The sequence below is a fragment of the Artibeus jamaicensis genome, unplaced genomic scaffold (assembly GCF_021234435.1).
Source record: "Artibeus jamaicensis isolate MK-2021 breed Jamaican fruit bat unplaced genomic scaffold, CSHL_Jam_final contig_432, whole genome shotgun sequence".
In the NCBI taxonomy this organism is placed as follows: domain Eukaryota; kingdom Metazoa; phylum Chordata; class Mammalia; order Chiroptera; family Phyllostomidae; genus Artibeus; species Artibeus jamaicensis.
In genome coordinates this window covers 15,788,154-15,811,809 of record NW_026521828.1, presented here as the reverse complement: position 1 = coordinate 15,811,809, position 23,656 = coordinate 15,788,154, and the positions used below count along the sequence as shown (strand labels likewise).

General features: G+C 42.7%; 1 protein-coding gene across 3 annotated transcripts in view; it reads right to left on the bottom strand.

Annotated features, from left to right (window-relative positions):
* PPP2R2B (protein phosphatase 2 regulatory subunit Bbeta) overlaps positions 1–23,656 on the bottom strand; it is a 291,119-nt gene that overhangs the window by 43,623 nt on the left and 223,840 nt on the right. For all 3 annotated transcript variants that reach the window (XM_053665949.1, XM_053665951.1, XM_053665950.1), the window contains one exon: positions 10,142–10,319. In XM_053665949.1, the coding sequence (XP_053521924.1) occupies positions 10,142–10,319 (178 nt within the window). The remainder of the gene's footprint in view (positions 1–10,141; positions 10,320–23,656) is intronic.

The following is a 23,656-nucleotide window of genomic DNA, read 5'->3' as shown; positions in this document are numbered from 1 at the left end:
CCCACCATAAGCTCACAATGACCTGGGTGCAGGTTAGGAGGCATCTGGCTGGGGCTGAGGTGCTGTCTGAGGACCCAAGAACTTCCTGCAAAGGAACAGTCCTCATGATGTGGATGCTGTTGTATGGTAAAGCTGAGCAAAATTACTCCCACTTTCCCCAGCCTTTGCAACATAGAGCCACCTTTGTGATTTTGTATATCATCAGGAAGTACTTTTTGCATCACATTTTTTTTCTGCAGATCAACTGAAATCAACTCACTTCTCTTAACCTTGTGTAAGCATTCATAAAAACCATGGACATAATGAGCTAGTTACATTTTTAATAATATACATGACAATAAATGCATGACAATTAAAAATCAGAACATTCACACAGGTGCCAGGACTTTAGGTATCCTGTTTTGGAAACACGGTATTGTACCAACAGGCAGTAACTTGACAGAGTACCCTATTAGACTGGGATGAATGAAAGCTCTCTGTGATTTTTGTGGTCAGTAATACAAAAGTTCCCTCCTCAGAGTTTAGATAAAGTACAAGGAAATGCACTGGTGTTTTTAGTTACACCAGGTGTTCATTTATGATCAGACAAGACCTCTGCTCCTGCTACGACAACTCCAGCATGCAATTTGTTGTAATAAGGACTCTGTTTGCCTGTGCCCTCCACTACCTCTTATAAATTCAAAATAAACTTGACCAAAGTAACATTACATTTCACTACAGTTGCCCCCCAAACCCAGATGTGAATATTTTTGAGGCCTCCAGAGCATGTGGGTCCCCTGGGTCCACAAAATGCCACCTTTCAACTCAACTGCTGCCAGAGCCATAAATATTATTGCAGTTAGCCCCCCAACCTGGGGAGCAGGAGCCTGTGCCCCCCAGAATGAGACCTCCCCACCCCATGCCCTGGGCTGGCAGCCATGACAAGGAGTGGGCTAAGTAGAGGTCAGCATTCAGCTGTTGTCAGATTTCATCGCCCCCCAGAAAGAGCCTTCATACTCTACTGTGCCAGTGAGCAGGTTTTTCTTTTCCCAAAATAGGAAAAGAAAATCTGGCGTCAGCTTTCTCAACCTCTACAATGTAGCTCTAAACACCAGATTAACTGGAAGGGATCTTTGCTGTGTGGGAGGGGGAGGTGCCACATCCATGGTTATTTTTTTCTCACCTAAAAATAAAGCCCCAAAGTTGGAATGTGTAAAAATGAAGTATTTAAACATATCTGTGAAACCAGCAACCTCCACAGCCATCAATAGTACCACCATGGGAGGTGACCACTGAGCACACTGCCTCTGGATCCTCCCACCACTCCCCACCACCTTGGACTCTCTGTCTGCCCACTACCCCTCATCCTAAAGTAGCTCCCTTAGAGCTAGAGTGCTTGTTTGGGTCTGACTTTATTGAGGTCAGGGGATAAGCTGTGGCTCTATACCTCTTTTTTTTAAATCCTTACCAGAGGTATGTTCATTGTTTTTGCGGGGAGGGGAGAGAAAGGGAGAGACGGAATGGGGGGGGAGGGAGGAGAGAGGGGGGGATGGGGGGGGAGAGAGAGAGAAACGTTGACTGGTTGTCTCCCATACATGACCCCATTTGAGACTGAACCCACAACCTTTGAGTGTATGGGGCAATGCTCCAACCAACTGAGCCACCTGGCCAGGGCATCTACTCCTCTTTTAATAATCATAATGATAAGGACAAAGAGGAAGAATAACAACCTGCAGTTAATGGCTACCAAGTGCCAAATACTGTCTTATTCGACCTTCATCTTAGCCTTATGAGGTCAGTACTATTAACAGGCCCATTTTTCCAGCAGAGGAAATAGTGAGGGAGGTAAATTACTCAAGGTCATCTGACCAGTAGGGGGCAGAGCTGGGATTTGAACCCAAGTTTGTCCAACTCCAGAGCCAGGGTTCTTGACCACATGCCACTCTCCTGGATGAGTACGATTAAGTATGGCTCTCTTGGAACTTCCTTGGCGAATCCTAGAGGGAGGTTTCTCCTGCTTTCAGCCTGTATTCTCTCAGTTCACTGTTCACTTTGGGAGCTGCATTTTTCAGAACCACGATTAGGACACAGTATCTGACCTAGAATTTTTTCATGTCCCAGGGTGAGATTCTTTTTTTTTTTATCCAGAAGTTGGAACAGAAACATGATGAGGAATTTTCTGAATTGTTATCAGAGGGAGAATTTGCTCAATTCTAGAAACATTGGGAGAAGCAATCCAGCTACCTAACATTCAATGGCTTACAGGGATGACAATAAAGTGTATTTCACATCTGCCTCATAGAGAAACCTGGGCCTCTTCCCTTACACTCTTGTGAAGGAGACATGCACCTTCAGTCTGCATGGTTTTTCCCATCACGTTGGGAAGGAAGGAAAAAGGACATAAGCAATGCATGGTTCCCTGTGTTATCTTGAAAATGGAATGATGCATTTTGACAGTCAATTTTCTCTTCCCCATCCTTTAGAGCTCTCTATCCAAATTATTTCCCTGTTGTCCCAAGGAACTAAATGGCAAAAGCAAAACACAGCACTAGATTCACGGATAATATACAAGGCAGACAGCCAACAGATTGCTACTAAATTAACCCTGGGGCTTGATCGCTTCTTTCTGACCCCAACAGCTTATGGCATTTTTTTTTATGGCTAAGACCAGGCAAATTACCTCTGCTAACAAAAGGGGTTAATCTGCCTCTCTGCCAGGGTTCTGGAGGCAGCTCTGATGGTGGGAGTGAGCACAGCTAGTTTGGCAGCTGAGCTCCACGCCTGGAAGGCAGAAGAGGGGAGGTAAGGGCACTGTTGTGCCAGGCAGTGGCCTAAGGCATCATTTCAAATAATAATTGAAGACACTGGGAGGTCAGCCCTTAAGAGATCACTTCAAACAAATATGCCAAAGCCATAGGTGGCATCAGCAGTGGGGTGAGGGAATGGAGTGGGTTATGGCAAGGTGCCAGGGGGGTGGCAGGGGGGCCATGCAGGAGTCACATTCTCAACCCCAAGTCTGGAAAAAAATTTCTATGAAAAAAGCCTACATTTGCAATGCAACATTATAAAAGGTTGAGAAACACACACAGAACTGGGGAGCAATAAGTAAATGTTGATTCATCTGATTAAATTGTTTATGTAATAAAATTCCAGGTCTGTTAAAAACACAGTATGAAAAATTCTATCTAAAGTAGAATCATAATATTTAAAATTCATACTCTGAAAATGATGACTTAAAAGGCAAGATATCAAATGTTAGTGATTGTTCTATTTGGGTGGGTCTATTTTAGGATGAAAAAAGATATTTTCTATGCTTATCCATCTGTATGTATATAACTTTAGGTGAGGAATGTTAGATAAAAAATATATACAATCTGACCACAGCCAGTAAAAAAGTGAGAGAGAAAGAGAGTATGTGTGTGTTGTGTGTGTGTGTAAGAGAGAGAGAGAGAGAGAGAGAGAGAGAGGGAAGGAGAGAAAGAGAGAGAAGAAACAGGAAGCAGACAGGAAGGAAATGTATTTATACCTTACAGAGAAATTAGAGTCTAAGGTAAGCATGTAAATTACCCTTTAGTAACTCTAGCTTGGGTCCGTTTATCTATTCATTCATTCTTCCACTTACTCCATAAATGTTCACAAACAATCTGCCAGTTCTCTTCTGGGTACAGAGAACATAGCTTGATACATGCAGCTTATAATCTAGCAGGGGACCTGGTCACTAAACAAGGTAAATAAGTATTATATACAGGACATTAGGTAGTAATAACTGTTACACAGAGAAATAAAGCAGGGAAGAGTGTATGTGTGTGGGGGGTGGGCAGGGTGTGCGTGCGTGCGTGTGTGTGTGTGTGTGTGTGTGTGTGTGTGTGCGCCCTAGATTAGACAGGAAAAGGCTTCCTTGATAAACCAAGGGGTAATTTTTTCTCCTATTTTCCTATTTATTTTTCTGAGCCCTTATAGTTGAGTTAGCTAGCATTCACTTAAAATTGTGGTGTAAGTACCCTATATACGCACCAAAATTAGGTGTGATGAGGAAAACTTCCTGTGATTATAGGTCATTTAGTAATCTCTACAGTGAATACATGTTATTAAACAAAGAAAATAAACATTAAAAAAGTAGTTGGGCTTAGAACCACCCACGAGAGAGTTGGATACCAGGAGCCTCATCTCTGTGGGTAACATTCAAAATAATACAATAAATACTGAGATGATAACAAAATGAAGTCAGAAAAGTGGGAAAAAATTGTGCTTCCAAATTTATTTTGCTCAGAGAACTTGGGAAAGTCATTTTGTTTTTCTAGGTTTCTCTCTTCCCACCCTCCACCATGGTTTTGATTCTCTGGTTGAACTCTGATTACTCACCCTCAAGATTACACAGGACAGGGATAGAGTTTAGATTCTGGCATTTCCAGTGCACATAATGGAATGCTCAATAAATGCTTATGGATTTTACTTTAATTCCTTGTGACTTAGCAGTCTTCTGTGGGCATATGTAAAAATGCAGAAAGCCAACAGTAGGTCAATAGGCCAAGATGCCAGGCCTGTGTAGTGTGAATCATTTTACCTGTGGTTTTCTTAGAAGAGAATGATAAGAACAAGGGGGCTAGAGAAATGTTCCAAATAACAGTAATTACCACAGCCATGCCTTCCCTCTGTGTCAGGCACTTTGCTAAGTACTCTACATGACTGCCTCATTTAATCCTGAAATAACCCGATAAGATAGGTGGTGGGGTTATCTCCATTAACTGACAAGGAGATTGAGGGTCAGCAAGATGTGAAGCATCTTGTCAAAGTCACACAGATTTTAAAACATGAAACTAGATGCAAATCCAGTGAGTCTGACTCCAGAATCTGCATTCCCAACTACTAAACTATAGTACTCCGAGGGAGCCTGGGGAACTCTGCAGAGTTGCATTCTTACTCTCTTCCCCAGACAATCTGAGGTTCAAAGGGCTGGTCCTGTTGGGGGTGGGGAAGTGTGGCAGAGAAATTCCCCAGGCTCACAAGGCCCTGGGTTTGGCCTCTGATACGGAGCACTAGTAACCATATAAGCAAGGCACCAGGCCTGGGAAAAACCACCACGGCTGACTGAATATGGGGAGAAAGGGTTGCCTTGGTTACCAGAGGCCAATGCTGGATATGCCATTGCAAGAAATGTTTTCTTTTTATGCTAAATGCCACTCTGAGACTGATATGTACATTTTGGATAAAAGCACAGCAGCCACAGGACTAGAAATTGTACTGGGCCCTACCGCTTTCTGCAAAAGCCTGCTTGATAGATCCAATGGGATTAAAAGGATGCTCGCTGTCCATGGTACTAAGAGACAGAGCTGAAACCCACGAGTTGAGGTTCTATAGCCCCTTGATCAGGGAATCGATTCACAAAGGGTCTCAGCTCAGTTGACAAATATAGCTAATGCACCAGATGCTCACACCAAGGTCAAAGATATAACACTCCAGTTGGCTTCTCTTAGATAAATAGTTTCTCATGCCCATAGACTGGACTTCTGCTGACCTTTCCAGTCTTGCTTACACCATGTTCTACCTCACTCAGTGGCCTACACACCCCACTCCCTCCTGCCACAGGACCTTTTTATATGCTGAAACAGTCTCTCCACACCTCTTCACCATGTTAACTCATGCTCGTCCTCTTCCAGATCTCAACTCAGTAATCAGTTCCTCAGCAAAGCCTTCCTTTATTCATCAGTCTGTCAGCTTTTCAGATATGCATCCATGGAACCATATTACTCTTCCCTGGACTTAAGTTTATAATTATATAGTCATTAATGTGATTATTGGATGCAAGACAGTTTGTTTCTTTTCACTTGCCTATCCCCATGGCTTAGTGCAGTGCCTGCCACCAATTAGGTCCTCTAGATACAACTGTTGTGGGCTGTATCTTTACTTTGACTTGACACATGTAAATAGGTTCCACATGGGACTAGGTAAGAGTCCAGGTCAACTCATTCTTAGTCCCAAGAGTAGAGTTCAAAGGATCCTAGGTATAGCATAGTTTTCATAAAGAAGCAACATCATTTTATAGCAACTTTCCTGTATTAAAAAGTTAGGGCTGCCTCTTGCCATAGAAAATCACTTACCTAAAAGTGAGTTATTATTGTCCTGATGTAGTTAATCAAGTGAAGCCAAAGCTGACCACTTTAGACCAGAACCTGTTACATAATATAGGGACAGACTGGCTATGGATGGGAAGAAGAGAATTCAAGACCAGGTATCATGGGGCTAGAAATGCCTCACTTTGATATGGTGCTAAACGCAAGGCCCTGAACCTCAGAGATCCTGCAAGTGTCTGGTATGATGAGTAACATCTTGGAAAGAATGCCCAACTGCAAAGCCAAAGGAGAAGTCTAAGACTGAGAAGGTGACTCAGTCCTACATTTGACTTTTCTAGTTTCCTTGTACTTTTTTTTTAAAGATTTTATTTACTTATCTTTAGAGGGGAAGGGAAGGAGAGAGGGAGAGAAACATCAATGTATGGTTGCCTTTCATGTGTCCCCTGCTGGGAACCGGCCTGCAGGGAACCAGCCTGCAACACCGGTATGTGCCCTGACTGGGAATCAAACCGCGATTGTCTGGTTCACAGGCCCGCGCTCAATCCACTGAGCTACACCAGCCAGGGCCCCTTGTACTTTTGATAATAATTAGGATTGTGTTGGGCTGTTTATTGATCATTTACTGAGCAAAGCACTACCCTAAGCATGTACGTGTGTGCATATGTATATGTGCATATACACATGTGTGTGCATATATACACACAGCTGTTCAATCAATCAATATTTAAAAACACCGAAAAATTCTCACAATCCTGTTTGATAATCGTCTACTCCACAGGTCATGAAATAGAGGCTTGAGTAAGTTAAGACACATGTTAAAGTTTACCCAGCCAGCAAGTAGAGCAGAGCTGTGTGAGAACTTCTGGCTTGCTGAACTCAAAGCCTGTGCTCTATGGTTGCATAGATCCAGTGTCACACCAAACACCAGTCACTGGAAGTTATGACTTTTTAAAAAATCATATTGCAAGACCATCAGTCTCACTACTCACTTAAGAATAATAGTGAATAGTAGTTTCTTTATATAAACTTACTCTGTAATTCAAGTGAATTTTTCAGTATCTGTGAAATCATAGGATTGATGGTTGTATTTTATAGGATTCATGATCGTAAATACCTAATTATGAAAACGAAAAAGTCCACCTAGTGTTTGGAACTCCTTGCCTCAGGGATACTCATGCTATGCATTGGGATCTTCACATCACTCTATCCTGAACCATGAGGCATTACAGAACTGGTGCTGAACAACACAGGATTTGACAAGACTTGCCTGGTGGTGGGTGTCTTTCTGAGACTGCTTTGAAAAGTGGCCTTCCTACTCCAGAGGTGGCTGCACTCCAGTGGTAATAAGCAGAAGAGTCCCAGTTTATACACTCTGCTCAGTGCTTACAGTGGTCTGGTTGAAAATGACGATATAGGTATCAGTTATAATCATTCTCATGATGACAATGATTATTTTACATATGGTTCTTTAAGGGTGAATGGCACAGTCTCATTTGTATGCTAGCATCTGGCACACTGTCTGACATCTGCAGAATATAATAGAAATTGTGCTATTAATATTTCCTCTTTGCATTATCCCCAAGGCATCTGTCTTCCAAAATGCTTAAAGAAACTTCCCTTCCCCTTGAAGGCCTAGAGGCAAAATTCAGAAAACATGTCACCTAGAGTGGGGACAGCAGAAGCTCCAAGTGACAGCAGCTAAGCCTGAGCAGATTTCTGGCTCTTGGATTAGATGTAAAGGGAGAAAGGGAACCACCACCCACAGTCATTCTGTTAGCAGCTGCATGTTCAGGCAAAATCTGTAGGCAGGTTCTCTCAGGCTCAAACAGGATGTGGAGTCAGCTCTGTGAGCAACAAAAGCTGCCAGTTGTTTCTCAGTGTCTCCATAAGCATCTCTATCTGCTTAAAACCTTCTTCCCTGAAAAGCCTTGAGGAGCTACTGAGCACTCTTCAGTGGTGCAGAGAAGCTAGCTATGTACCAAAACCAGGTCTTTTTTTCCTTCTTATGCACATATAGCTAAACTACATTTCCCAGCCTGCCTTACAGTTAGAGATAGCCACATGACTGACTTCTAGCCAATGGAATGCATAGTATTTTAGAGCTAGGCTCCTGGAGTCTCCTGTGTGTGATCCACCACAGTCTTCCCCCTTTGCCATCCTGCTGCAGATAAACAAGGTGATAAGATGAAGGACCTGAATCTCTGACTTGGAGGAATCAACTTGCTTATGGGGATGATTAATATTGAACTTTAGAAAAAAATCTAGTTATGTGTTTGTGCCATTATGGGGTCTATTTTATATTAGAACATTCAAAGCTTTAATATGACTAATATCCTCTTAAAGTAAAATTTCTAGGTTAGATTTCATGATCAACTATATACTAAATATCCCCACATGGAAGACCTGTTCAAATTTGACATGTTCAACCCAAATGGTACTTCCCATATGTCAGAATTTTTCAGGTATTTGGATACAGTAATGGATCATATAAAGTCCCTTTTCACACAGAATTTACATTCAAATATGGGGGAATCCCAAATATACAAATAAAGAAACAATTTCAAATAAGGATAAGTACCATGAAGAAAACAGGGAGAGGGGGTTATTTGGGAGCTACTTGGGAGTTAATGGAAGTGTCTCTGAGGAAGTGACATGAGATTGAAGCATGAATGATGACATGTAGCTAGCCATGTGAGCTCTGGGGGCAGAATATTCCAGAAAGAAGGAACAGCAAATGCAAAGCATGAAAGTAGCAACAAAGTTTATCGAGGAACAGAAACAAGGTTAGCTGGCTGAAGCCAAGTGAATGAGTGGAGATATGACAGGACATCACAAAGGGGGGTGGGATCCAGACTATGTGGCACCTTCTAGGCCAAAGTGAAGAACTTGTATATAAGTCTGTGTTCAATGGGAAGCTACCAAAGTGTTTTAAATAGGGGAGAAATGGTATCTGAATTACATGTTGAAAGGTCCACTGTATTAGGAGAACAAGGATCATGTAAGACAGTAAAAAAGAAGAAAGACCAGTCAGATTATTGTAGTCACACAGGTAAGAAAATAGTGGCCTTCATCAGCATGGATCAGTGGCAGTGGAGATGGAGAGAAATGAGTTGATTTGAGCCATATTTTAGAGGAAGAAAAGGCAGGGCTCAGGGGAGATTGGTTGGGGATGGGGAGCCTGGTGAGTGACAAAAAGGACACTGACTTGTATATCAGTTGCTCAGCTGCCTGGGTGGAAAACCAAGAACTGACATCAGAATTTCAAGTGAAGAGTGAGGTTTGTGGTGGGATGGACCATGGGATACAGTCTGAATAAATGTCTGGTTTGTATTATTAAATAGGGGTCAATATAGTACAGCAAAAACCCGTACTGGCTCAGACACTCAGCAATTTCCTTGCTTTCTAGGAATTTTAAGTAAACACGAGATAATTATACTGAAATTATAGAGCTGTTATTTCAAATAGGCCTTTGGTGGGTAGAGAATGAAAAGAAGAGTGATGGGGACTTAGGATTACAAAAAAAGTTTGGTGTCTTAATCTGGATGCTAGTTACACATGTGTGTTCTGTCTGTGAAAATTCACAAAAATACCAAATTATGATACACCTCAAAATGAGATTCTATGCGGAAATTTCCCAGTACAGTGCTGAGAACTCAATAAATGGTAGCCACTATTATTTTCACTATTAAGATACAGTAAAAACCATGTAACGTGTATCTGTGGTCCATGCTGTCCATACAGGCCATTGAAAAATCCTCTAACAAGATGAAGAAACCTCAACTGAACTCTAGGGTCTTATCTTACAGTTGATGAAGGTCCCATCTAGTTTTAATTGAAGACACAGAAATGTCTCTGCATGGAGGAACTGATACAGCTTCAATCCAGAGCTTGTCCTGGCCCACAACTGGTAACCAGATACTTCCCCAACTTTGTTAGGATGAAAACTTGTCATAAGTGCTGATATAATTTAAAAGACGACAGTTCTCCATAGGGCCTTGTGTTTAGTTACAACCACCCCCTTCATTCAGCCTGTTCTTACCTGAATACTCCTGATTCAAGCCAATCAGTGATTGGCCCCAAGGAAAGGATACTAAAACTTTGATTGGTTATTTCAAAGTTCCACAGGTTGATCCTCAGGTCATCAGCTGACATGTAGGTTTCATAGTCACTGTTGACTGATATGGAGTTGATGTGATACGTGTGTGCGTTGGCAAATACCCTCCGTGGCGTGGCCTCCACCATTAGGTCCATGGGTCTGAGGACAGGCACCTGGGATGCAAGAGAAACACATTCTTTTAGGACTGAAGCCCTGCGCTGGGAAAAGAGTGTGCATGTTTATGTCCTCGATTTCCACTTTTAAAATCAGAACCACAACAAAGGAGCTCCGAGAGGAGAAATAAATTGCACTGTTTCTAGTCCCTTCTGTGCTTTTGAGTTTTACTCTTTTCTCAAAAAATATCACCACCACTTGGCCTTGATGGGTAATTTCATCCTTTATTGACACTAAGTGTTTTTCCAGGACCCTCTAGGTAGCCTCACCTCATAGGGTCTTCCAATCTGTGTGTGGTTGTGGTGAGGGGTCGGGTGGGGGGGTTCTGGCATTCAGAGCCACTCTTCCCTAATTGTTTTTAACATGAACACTTTTTTTAGAAAGGAAGTTCAGAGGAAATTTTAGAAATGTGTAGTTCAATTTAGATTTAAATGGATTCTTCATGGCTTTGGAGACCTAGATCCCATCTAGGCTTGGTCCTCAATCCTCAGGGCATTGGGTGATGTAACACATCATCACCCAAGACTGTAAGAGGCCAAATCTGGCCATTGACATACATAGCACCTATCGCCATCCTGTTACACCTGGGAGAGTGTTGATTTCTACTTATTGTCTTGGCATGCCTGGTCACACCCACTTTCACATCTCAGCTCAGTCTTGAAGGAGTTTAGCTCACTTTTGAGGGAGTTTTTAAATTAAATAAACAATTCAAAAGAATTGCAGCATCCTATACAGATGTGGCCCTGGATTTCCTGGAAACCAGAGGTGCCCTGAGTGGTGGATATAGGGAGAGCCAGGTGTCCTCTGAACACCAGGAAAGGGAGGGGATGAAGAACTCTGTAAGCCCTATGCACCCCAGGTTTGGATAATAGCTCTGTAGCATAATCCCAGGGATGACCAGAACTGGGAGACCTGGGCTCTGATCACAGGTTCGCCACTCACCTGTGGCTGTGTGACTCTGAGCAATTAACCTGCCCCTTCTGGGCTCTGGTTAGACTATCTGAAAAACAATGACAATACCCACTGTGCCCTCTTACCATGAATTGTAATTCTATTCATGATATAGTTTGTGATACAACTCATTCATTTCATGAATTATAATTGCTCTCCAGCATGCCCTTCCAATCACCCTTTCATCAAGGGATTTATTGAGCTTTGTACTAGGTCCTGGGGGTTCAGGCAGTGAGCACGAACAGACACAGTTCCTGCCTTCAGATACCTGGTCTAGATGGAGATGGTGGATACCAGGTCACTTATAATAAAATGCAGTAAGTGCCCCAAAGGAGAGGCTGGAGTGAAAAGGGGGATTTAGCATGTTCAGGAAACTCTGCAGGGGTTTTGCTGAGGAGGTATGAATTAGATGACTGTGAAGGATAAGATGTGGTTTACTAGGCTAGGAGGAGGAAGGATGGTCCAGTCATAGAAAAGTGCACGTGTAAGGGTCCTGTGGTGGCAATGGTAAAGGGTCAATAGGTCAGCATATGAGACAGAGAGAGTGATAGGAATCATGGTGGAGGTTATATGATGAGGTAGGTAATAGGCAAGCCCCCAAAGAGGTTTTGCCATTACCCTAAGACAAATAAGTTTTCATCAGGTCATTCCTGATGTTCAGTGGAGAGTAAGTAGAGGACAAAGGAGGCAGAATTTCGAAGAAGGTGATACATTATCAAACACCAATGAGGGCATGACTTGAGTTAAGGCTGTGTAATGGATAAAAGAAAAAGTGACTTTGCCCTTAGGATTTCTCCCTGCAAATATTTATTGGGCTTTTAATATCTCTCAATCATTCTTTACATATCATCTCAGGTAATGCTTTCAATGACTCTGTGAAATAGGTACTAGTACGAAGTACTATTGCAAAGAGAAAACTTAGGCTCAGAGAGGCTATGTCACAGGCCCAGGGTGGCCCAATTGTTGGATCCTAGAGTCTACTCAACTGCAAAGCTAGTGCTCTTTCCACTGTATCACACCATACTTGACTATCATACATAGCAGGAAGTGACAAATGCTCCCTAAGTGACATAGGTGTGACATCATGGCATTGTTGATGGGACAATTGAAAGTGTTCTGTGGCTGAGCTGTCTCTAGAAACTTCATTTAAGTGTTACAGATATTCATGGGATTTGAACAGGGCATCGATTATGTGTATTTTCAGAAACACCAGCCATGCTTTTTAAGTCTGTCATAAAGGAACACCCCACTTGGGGCTTTAGAGCACTACCCACTTCCTCTGCCCCCAGAGCTAGTAGCTTCCCTGAAGCCACAGAAGAAACAGCATTAGCAAAGACTTCCTGAGGCTCCTTCTCAGTGTTGCTCAGGCCCTCATGTGTTGTCTGCAGAAGCTGCTGAGCCTGTGGTGACGAGGAAAGGAGCATGATAGCAGGAATCAAGAGGTAGTACAAAGTGGGAACTGCCAGCCCAGAGCTCCAGCCTAATGTGACAAGCCTGCCAGCTAATGCAGGCTGACACATTCCATGATATACTACTTAATGGGGAAGTCTCCATGGAGGTGTCTGGGGAGGGAGCCTCTAATGCTTTGTGCAGATAAGGCAGGGGGCTGTGTGTCACTCACGGGATTCCAGTACCATTCTTGTGCCCAGGTCAAGGCTTGTCCATGGCCCAGTGATGCCCCTCACAAGAAGGAAGAGGGCAGCTTAGTGGGTCAAGCTGGATGGGATGACTGATGAGGAAATCCTGTTGGGGCTGTCGCTCCCATGTGCTCTGGCCATATTCTCCTTTCAGGGCTCAGCAAGGAGGAAAGTGGGATGCTATTCCCCAAGTTTAGCTCAGGGGCAATCATTAGGGCTTTCTGGATAGGGCATTACTGGAGGGCTCTGTGCTTCATGCCCATCACTGAGTCAGCGCTACTCTGCCTGACTCCAAGGCACCCTTTTGCTCAGCCCTCCCAGGAGCTAACCGCACAAGGGAGAATCCTCCTTTCACCCCTCTTGCAGGGGAGGGCAGGGAGGTGAGGGTCCTGTCCACTGTCACACAGAGGAGCTCAACCTGAGCCATGGGTTCCTGAGTGAGCACCCCTTGCCAGGGTTGCAAATGAAACTGTCAGGTTGAACTATGAAATGGCCATTTTGCAAGTAAAAAAATGGTCCAATCTCAGTGACCAATACTTTGGAAGGACTCTGTGCCATATGGATGTGACACAGAATCATGGAACACAGAATCCAGCAAGGGCCTCAGAGCCTTTCAGGGCTGGTGTATGAGTGTGCATGTGTCACCAGTGTGTGTGCACTGGTGGAGGGTGATGCAGTGGGAGGTGGAGGGTGATGCAGTGGGAGGCTGTGGTGTCTAGGTCTTAGCCCCTTCCTCAGTCCTGGCAATATGTTTGGATTTGCAATCACATTTTACTCCAATGACTATTCCTGCAGACAAGGAAAGTTTGAAAACATCTGGCTCTGGGCCGTTCCTGAAGGCTGAAGATGAGGAAATCAAGACTCTGAGAGGTGACATGCCTTGTCTGTGGTCCCCTGGGTCATGGTCACTGGCACACAGCCTGGGACTCTGCCTCTTCCCCCACAGCTTCCTCCTTTGTCTTACACCATGCCTTGAGCCATTCTCCACAAGCCCAGAGCCCCCTCCTTGCCAAACAACAGAATGAGACAAAACCCAGGAGAAAGCCAGAGCCCTGAACCTGAAGTCCAAGCCCTTATTTCTGAACCATCTTGGTAGGGGTGCATAACCCCTGCCAGAGGTGAGGATCAACCCTGAGACAAGGCAGGTGCTTCACTGTGCTTACCAGTGAGCACAGGGGCCAGTCCTTGGCCCTTGGAGGGAGCAGCTGGTTCTGGATTGTACTGCTGGAATCTGGTCATGCCCACCCTTCATGCACATCAGACTCCTCACTGACCTTGACTTAGTTGCAGCTCCTTCTCCTGAGCCTGATTCCAAAGGATGAGCACCTAAGCCTTGGTGGCCAGAAAACCTGCATCATGTTAGAATATCAACTGGGAATAACATCCCAGGCCTCAAGAGAGCAGTGTCAGTCTAACCTGCTATAAGACTTACAGGTATACCTAGGATGTAATGTCAGTGGGATGCAAAGAGCCCAGGGGGCTACATGGTTCTCTCGTTCAGATCATCAGGTCTCTCTGTTCAACCATACCCTCCAAGAGGGGCCTTCCCTCTGCATGCCACCTCAAATAACATTATTTCCACTTGCTATCCTCTTACCCAGGGGACTGTTTAGAGTGTTGTAAACACTTAAGCAATTTATCAATGAATTTTCATCAACATCTTATGATGTTGCTTACTTATGATGTTGCTTACACTTATTATGGGTGCTGCTGCACAGATAAGGAAACTGGAGCCAGAAAGGTCAAGTGACCTTTCTGGAAGGTCACACAGCTGGTACTCAGGCCTGGCACTCCTTGATTCTGGAATCACTCTGTATTGTAGGCCTTGGAGGAGTGTACTTGGGTGTGTGGGCCAGAGTAAAGAGACATTTTAATGCATGGAGACTTGTGCTGTGATGGAGGTCAGTAGGCACACCCAGGCAGTGTTGGTCATATGATCCTGTGTCTACTTGGGGAGATCAAGGGAGACCTCAAAAAGAAGGGGTGACTAAACAAGGCAGGATATGAAGAGTGTGTGGGCATCTCCCAGGCAGAAGTGGGAAATGGGGAGGAGAGAGAACTGTGCTCTACTCTGAGGGAACAGCATGAGCCAAAGCTCAGAGGGGACAGTGCAAAGTATATCTGAGTAAATGTGTGATTCTTTGTGTTCTGTGGCTGGAAGTAAGTGATTCATTATTCACGCAAAAAATACTTATTAAATCCCTCCTGTATGCCAGACATAAACTGTCGGGTAAGGGATGGAGAAGAGATGGTGTGCTATTTGAGGTGGGGCAGTCATAGAAGGCCTGTCTCAGTGGATGACATTTGAGTAGAGACCTGAAGGGAAAGAGGGAGGAGCCAGGTGCTCCTCCCTCTGGGGAAGAGCACTCCAGGCAGAGGAAAAAGCAAGTGCAAAGGCCCTGAGGTTGGAGCATGTGCAGTGTGTAGGAAAAACAGTGAAGCATCTTTGTGGCTAAAAAGGATTAAGTAAGCAAGGATCATGGGAGCTGATGGGGGCTCACAGTCAGGGCTGGGTCACACATGTTCTTGGGAAAATAAAGAAGATTCAGGGAGGTGCAGGTAGCTGCCCATTACTGATTCCCCCTCCTGTGAAGACATGCCCCTCCTTGCACTCTCTCTCTCTTACTCTTCACCCCTCTGTCTCTCCCTACCCTTTTCATCCTTCTTCTTTTCAGCTTCTTGCTCCTTACCTTTGCTGCCTCCCCTCCTGGGAAATACAAGATCATCTTTCACTTCCCAGAACCCATTTACTAACAAAATGAATGCTGCTGTCACATGGCTTATTTGGTGACTACGCTGGCGATTCTTCACAATCTTCCACAGCAGCAACATGGGTGTCCGTGTCAGCAAGGGTCACAGAAACCCCCTTCAGGGACACACAATGAAAGCTGAGCCGAATACTGGATGCCCCGGAAGCCCCCAATTTAAAGGATATCTGTGATAATGCACAGCAGGGAGAAGCTAGAGGACCTTCACACACTGACTCTGCACAGAGGAAAAACAACAGCTGTGTTTACCATGGCAACCTCCAGCACCCCAGTGAGTAGATGGATTGAAGGCATGACTCTGAGAGAGGAAAGATGGCCAGATAGGAGCTAATGAACAGAAAGAATAGGGGTCATGGAAAAGGAAGAGAGAGAAAGGACCATTAATAGAAGCATGTGGTAGATTTTTAGCTGTTCAGTAACCTTGGGTCAAATTTCATGGGATTCAGCAGACAAACACTTGAACGTGGTTAAGTACAATCAACATAATCCACATTAGAAGGTCTTTTAAAAAAATGTTACCAGTTTAGATCCATACTTGCTCCATATGTCCTTTTCAGGGTAATTGAGATTATTTTATATTGAGACTTACAGGCTACATATAGTAAGGTCATATGGTTAAGTGGGTCCCATGTCATCAATTTGGAAATACACATAGGAATGCATAACCTCATGGTGATGCCAGAGAAACCTTCAGTGAACATTTATTGAGCATTTACTACATGCTGGGCAGTCACCATACAAAGTAGCTTTAAGAAGCTTAGACAATATACAACCCCATACATCTCGTTCTTGTTCATAACTAGCCCTTTGGGGAATCTGAAACCATGGCTGTTTGACTAGAAAAGAAAGAGATGAGAGCTGTCTACCTCCTCCTGGGTGCAAGGAACCCCTGAAGCGGGTGCTCTGGGACCACCAGTTTGAGGCCAGGTGGAGAATAGGGGTGCTTATACCATCCTATCTAGCAGCACTAAATGGCTGAACAGGTATAGAGGGTAAAAAGTTTCAGATTCCAGTCTTACTTCAAGTTTGCCATCTGGCCTTTCCCTGGGCTACCTTCAAGGAGCATCCTTTGTGACTCTCCAGTGACAATCACTGTGGGTTTGGGATACACCCAGACTTCATCGTCAGGGAAGAGTGAGTCATCTTGAAAATGGGAGAAACACTGGATCTGGCCTGTACACATCCCTGTTCCAAAGCAACACAGCTTGGTGGAGCAGAGCAGCGTTTCCAACAGGAGTACATGATGACTTCCTAAAAACTATCTGGACCAATTTTAAGGAAACTTCCCCATTTCTGACTTCCATACCTGTTCCTTCCTAAAATCAAATCATCTGACTTCCACCAAGATGGAGGTGTAGGTGGAAGCACTGTACCTTCTTGCACAACCAAGAACCCTTGGGTGGAACTCTTCAGCCAAACCAGTAACAGGGGCAGAGCCAGCAGCAGAGCGGGGTCCAGCAGGAAAGATCCACCGAACTGACCCGGGTGCATTACCCAGGTGCACCAGCAGCCATGGGCGGATCCAAGGTGTGGAGTAGCCGGTGGACCCACTGAGGGCGCAAGGCGGTGGACCCACAGAAGGCTGACCTCGGTCACACATTCGCGTGCAGATAAACCGGTAAAGGAGCGAGCAGTGAGATGGGCCATGAAGGCCCCAGCAGTGGGAAACTGCAGAGGGGACCGCTATTGTCCCTCTCTGACCCCACCCCCACATACAGCATCACAACCCAGCAACCTGGGTGGCCCCGCCCTGGTGAACACCTAAAGCTCCACTCCTCCAGATCAAAACATGGCTCAAGAACAACTCAGAGCCCCAGAGCCGATAAATCTAAGCAACCAGGAAATAGCCAAACTTTCAGACGTACAGTTCAAAACACTGGTGATCAGGATGCTCACAGAACTGGTTGATTTTAGTCACAAATTAGACAAACATATGAAGGCTAAACTAATTGAAATGAATGGAAATACACAGGAAACCAATAGTAATGGAAAGGAAACTGGGACTCAAATCAAGGGAGTGGACCAGAAGGAACGAAAAAATGACCAAACAGAAAAGGATGAAGAAACAAGAATTCAAAAAAATGAGGAGAGGCTTAGGAACCTCCAGGACATCTTTAAACATTCCAACATCCGAATTATAGGGGTACCAGAAGGGGAAGAGGAACAGTCATGAGTGGAAACCTTATTTGAACAAATAATAAAAGAGAACTTCCCTGTTCTGGCAAAGAAAATAGACTTCCAGGAAATCCAGGAAGCTCAGAGAGTCCCAAAGAAGTTGGACCCAAGAAGGAACACACCAAGGCACATCATCATTACATTAGCCAAGATTAAAATGAAGGAGAGAATCCTAGAAGCAGCAAGAGATAAGGGGACTGTCACCTACAAAGGAGTTCCCATCAGACTGTCAGCTGATTTCTCAAGAGAGACCTTGCAGGCAAGAAGGGGCTGGAATAAGGTATTCCAAGTCATGAAATCCAAAAACCTACAGCCAAGATTGATCTATCCAGCAAAGCTTTCATTTAGAATGGAAGGGCAGATAAAGTGCTTCTCAGATAAGATCAAATTCAAGGAGTTCATCATCACCAAGCCCTTATTCTATGAAATGTTAAAGGGACTTATCTAAGAAAAAGAAGATAAAAAAGATGAACAGTGAAAGGACAGCAAACTCACAGTTATTAAGAACCACATCTAAAACAAAAGCAAACTAAGAGGACAGCTAGATCATGAGTGAACCATAAAAATGAAGATCACATGGAGGGTTAGCAACAGGGGAATGAAAGAAGAAGAAGGGGGGAGAAGGTACAGAAAATAAGTAGCATAGACAGTAAGTAGAAAATAGATAGGGGGAGGGCAAGAATACTAGGAGAAATATACAATCTAAAGAACTTGAGACAAGTGGTCATAAACTAAAGGGGGAGAATGGTGGGGGAGGGGGTGTGCAGGGTGGAGAGGAATGAAGGGGGGAATAGAACAACTGTAATGGCATAATCAATAAAATATATTTTAAAAAAAGAAAGAAAAAAAATCATCTCAGGAGACACCCACAGCCTAGGTCTTCCTTTCCCCCTTTGCCACAGAAGGACAGAAGACAGACTCTCGCCCAACCTGAACCTTATTGTGGTGCACTGTCCAAGGCAGAAACACTTCTGGGAGGGACAACTGGCCAATACCTTCAGTAATGGCCCCACAAATACCCTTACCCACGGTTCATTATAATATGAATTTCTAATAAAATGTTATTTCTTATGATTGATCATTACTTCTCAGAATTATATGTCTATGCTATTTTGATCAAATGTGTTCTATTAATTTTAGAAACAATTATCCCAATAAGAAAATATTGAGCTCTTACATAACTATAAGGAGGAAAATCTATTTTTGTTATCAAAATGATCAAAAAAGCTTTTAACACTTCTTTGGGGAAAGCGCAGTGGAAATATATGTTTAAAGAAAAAAAAGGAGCGACATTAAGTTCTGACTTTTAAATAACTTGTTCACATACTCTTTTAATGGCTATTGGTGGGTATACAGGTATGAGAGCATTTAAATTTCATTGGATGCATTAAAAAGGTGATTTACAGTTTTATGCTAAACCGCCTAAGTTCAATATACTCCTGAGATCACATTCTCTGTAATTAACATTCGAACGAAAATGCTTAATGCTTTATATAAAAATGTTCATGAAGGCACATAGCCTTATCCAAAAACCTCCTAGGGGGTACACAAACACAAAATTTGAAGATGTTATGGAGTAAGAGAATTTTAGGAGTCATGAAGAGCTGGGCTTGCTGCTGGCTGCACCATGTACCAGGCATGTGGCCTTGGGCTTGTCACGTCATCTTTCTCCCTGCCAGTATTCCCTTCTGTACTGTTAGCAATAGCAAACCTCTCAGTAGCTTTGCTAAGAAAACTTAGCACAGGACCTGATACATACCATCTAACAAAGACACATTTACAGAGAACTTACTTCATGCCAGAATTGTGCTAAGCACTTTACCATGTTCTTGAATCTTCACAATGACCTTTAGAGGTAGATGCTAATACTGTTCCTACCTTATAGGTGTGGATCCCAAAGCCAAGCAGCTCCCGAAACCTGCTTAAGGCCATACAGCCACTAAGTTGTGGAGCTGTCCTTGAACTTGATAATCTGGCTCCAGCAGCCATGACAGCTGCTATTAGAATTTATTACCATTAACTTCCAATTGTAGAAAAATGGTCCATTTTGAGAGATGGTCTAGGGGAGATTTTCTGACTTTTTGCTATTGGCTCTGGGGTTTATGCATCCATTCCATGCACCCAGAGGATTCTGTCATGATTACAGAACTCAGCATTAAGTTCTATAACAGCATCTCTAACACAGCCTCCTAACAGAGCATCCCTCAGACTAAGTGGCTAGTAGAATGATTGGTTGGTGGGTAGCAATTAACTACACTGGAAAAAAAAGAAAGTTGCTGGCTTTTCTGGTTATGCGAATAGCTTCTGTCCACATTGTCATGAAAACCTTGAACAATATGGTCATTTATCCAATTATCAAACCAACCTGGGGGGCAGAGCCTCACATCACACGTACCCATTATTAAGAGGTAGTTCAGTGTAATACACCAAATGGAGTATGTACAAAGACTGTCAAATAAAATACACCACTAACAAATTAAATTACTTCCCTTTTCAGTGGGAAGAATGCCAGTCATTTTTCATTTAAAAAAATATGCATCTTCATTCCACTTTTTAAAAAACATGAAAAGACGCATGTAAATGCCTCTTGTGCTGTGGGTACTAAGTTTCTTTTCCAAAGGCACAACCCTTCTGGTTGTGGGGCATTTTCTCTCAGGGAATTAATAAACATCAAAACCCTTGCTTCCTCCACAGATGAATGAATGGTGGACAGAGTTCAAAAAGCAGGAGTGATTGGTTGGCTCCAGCTTACCGCGACACATCAGAGCTGTTGTTTCCAGAATGAAACTGACACTCAATAGCATCCCGCCAAAACACCCGGAAATTCTATCCAAAAAATATAATTTTTAGATTTCCCTGATCACACCCTTCAACAGCCTCAATATGTCCCTGGTTTCTTCTGTTACTGGCTTTGTCACAGACATTGAAATAAGCCTGAAAGGAAAAACCCCTTCAGACCAAGTCAGCCTTTGTGCTCCAGGTTCTTAAATATCTTACAAGTACATTCTCTCATTTAACAATCATTTTTAAGGGCCAATTACTGCTTTAAGGGGTAGATTACAGAGTGAACAAAAAAGATTAGTGGTGGCATTTATAATCTAATAGGGAAGAGACATTAATATCTCAAGGTACATACATTGCTATAAACTGTCACTGATGCAAGAATGAGATGCACATTGTTTCAATGGAGGAAAAACACTGTTTCATTTAAAAACGTAGGGGCTGTAATTGAGATTGGGGAATTGGGTAAACTATTTTGGAAGAAATGACAACTCACGTCCATACTCCTGGACATGAGCGGTTCCTCTAAATCAGTGGTTCTTAGCTAGGGGAAGTTTTGCCATGTGACAGTCTGGAGATATTTTCAGTTGTGACTCCTGGGTATACACAGCTGGCATCTAGTGGGTAGAGGCTGAGAATGATGCTAAATGCCCCAAGTATAGAACAGTCTCAAGCAACAAAGAATTATCCAGCCTTGCCCTGACGAGTATGGCTCAGCTGGTTGGGTATCATCTTGTAAAGCGAAAGTTCACTGGTTCGATTCCTGGCCAGGGCACATGTCTACTACGTTGCAAGTTTGGTTCCAGGTTGGGGCGTGTACAAGAAGAAACCGATTGGTTTTACTCTCACATCAGTGTTTCTCTCCATTTCCTTTGCCCTCCCTTCCCCTCTCTCTCTCTCAGGTAATAATAATAATAATAATAATAATAATAATAATAATAATAATAAATTATCCAGCCTAAAATGTCAAAAGTTCTGAGGTTGAGAAATCCAGCTAGTTTACATCTTGGGTAGATTAAAAAAACAGTATTAACTTCCACAAAAGGCAGCAAAAAGCTCCAGTTTGTAATCATAAAGATGTTCTAGATTTAAAAGTGTGTAAATGTGTGTATTTATTTAAAAATGTGTGTATATATGCGGAGAAGAGGAAGGGTAGGTGAAGGGAGACAGAGAAAGAGATAGAGACTTTCCCCTTTTTCCAGTCACAATAACCACACACAACCCATAAAAACTACCTGGGGACATAATATATATACTTAAAATCCAATGAAAGATGGCTCTTATGGCAGACTTACAATTTCATGCTCTTAAGGTCTTCAACTTCTTTTGGCCTCTCTGTGGAAAAGAGAGGAAAAATATCTTCCCCTCAGAAGATAAACTCACTATCTAATTAGCAGCCCCTGTACTTCTGCCAGTTTTATCGTATTTTTTCTCCCAGACGCTTCCATTTTTCTGCCAAATTTGTTACTTCTCAAAAAGTGTTTCCCTGTTCACTGCCTTTCCTGTTATTTTCCTTGATGTTTCAAATTGTGTGATTTCAAAAGGAGAAAAAATGAGACACCTCAAAACATTACAGCAGGGGGAAATTTTGACTAATGTGTGTAGATGGGGAAAGGGGGTATGTAGGAAGACGTAGTAGTTAACTCTTGGTTAGCTCGGTTAGGATTAATCACACAAAAAATATTTTTGTTTTGTTTTTTAACTGCTATTGATGAAAGCACTTCTAAAATCTGCCTGCACACATTTTCCTATTAATGAGTATGATAAATATCACTAAAAATCTGATAACCCAACATTGACAATGTTGGCTACTCAGGAGTAGCTTATTACATTGCATCATTTTTTTTTACTGTGGAATGTACAGAATCAAGAAAATATAGTTGATATCAACTTCAAAAATCTTACAGTTAAATTTACTTAAGTATTGAACTACAACAGTGTAGATGCATACAAAGATGCGTCTAAGAACCTTGAAACGTGACCATGATAGATATGAACAAAGCTATCTATATAGCTAAATAGTGTCAGTTCTGCCTTCTGCCAAGAGATGGCAGTAGTGATTACCAGTAATACTAGCTTTAGGACCAAATTGACAAATGAGAGACCTTTTAGGATTGCTTGGTCTGGTTCCCATCCCTGGATGCACATTACAATCAAATGAGGACTCATTAAAAACTGATGCCTGGGCTCCACCACCGATCATTTAAGTCAGAATGCCCGTGAGGTGGAACCCAAGTACTGATAGATACTATTTTGAAAGCCTCTTGGATGACAAAGGGCCCAGGCTGAGAGCCAATGAATCTAGAGGGTATAGGGGAGGGTTTCCATAAAACAAACTTAACAGTGGCTATCTTTTGGAGTATGAGGAATGTGAGTTTAAAATTATTTTTATAGTTCTGTACTGATTGAGGTTTTAAAAAGGAAATCATTTATGGAAGATAAAATGACAGGAAAAGAGTTACTATTTATAATATACAAATAGTATATTTGTTCCTAAAACTGATAAAAGGCAACTCAATAAAAACATGGGCAACAAATATAAACAGAAAAAATTAAAAGCAAATGACCAAGAAATATATACAAATATGCCCAACCTTACTGTAGTCAAGGAGATACAAGTTAAGATTTTTAAATTTTTTAATCTTACTTTTACAGAAGTTCAATTTTGTTATACTAATCTTTTTATCCTTTATCTTTACTTATAAAAACAGACTGTTCTAAGTCTTTTACAACTATTCATTCAATATTCACAATTTTATGAGATAGGTGTTCATATTGTACCTCTTTTTAAAAAGGATTGTATTTATTTATTTTTAGAGAAAGAGGAAAGGAGGGAGAAAGGGAAATGAATATTGATGTGAGAGAGAAACATCAATTGGTTCCCTCTCTGCAACCCAGGCATGTGACCTGATGGGAATTAAGCCGGCAGCCTTTCTCTTTGTGGGATGATACCCAACCAACTGAACCATATCAGTCTGGGCTTTTATTATACCTCTTTTTATGAATGAGGATAACAGAGACACA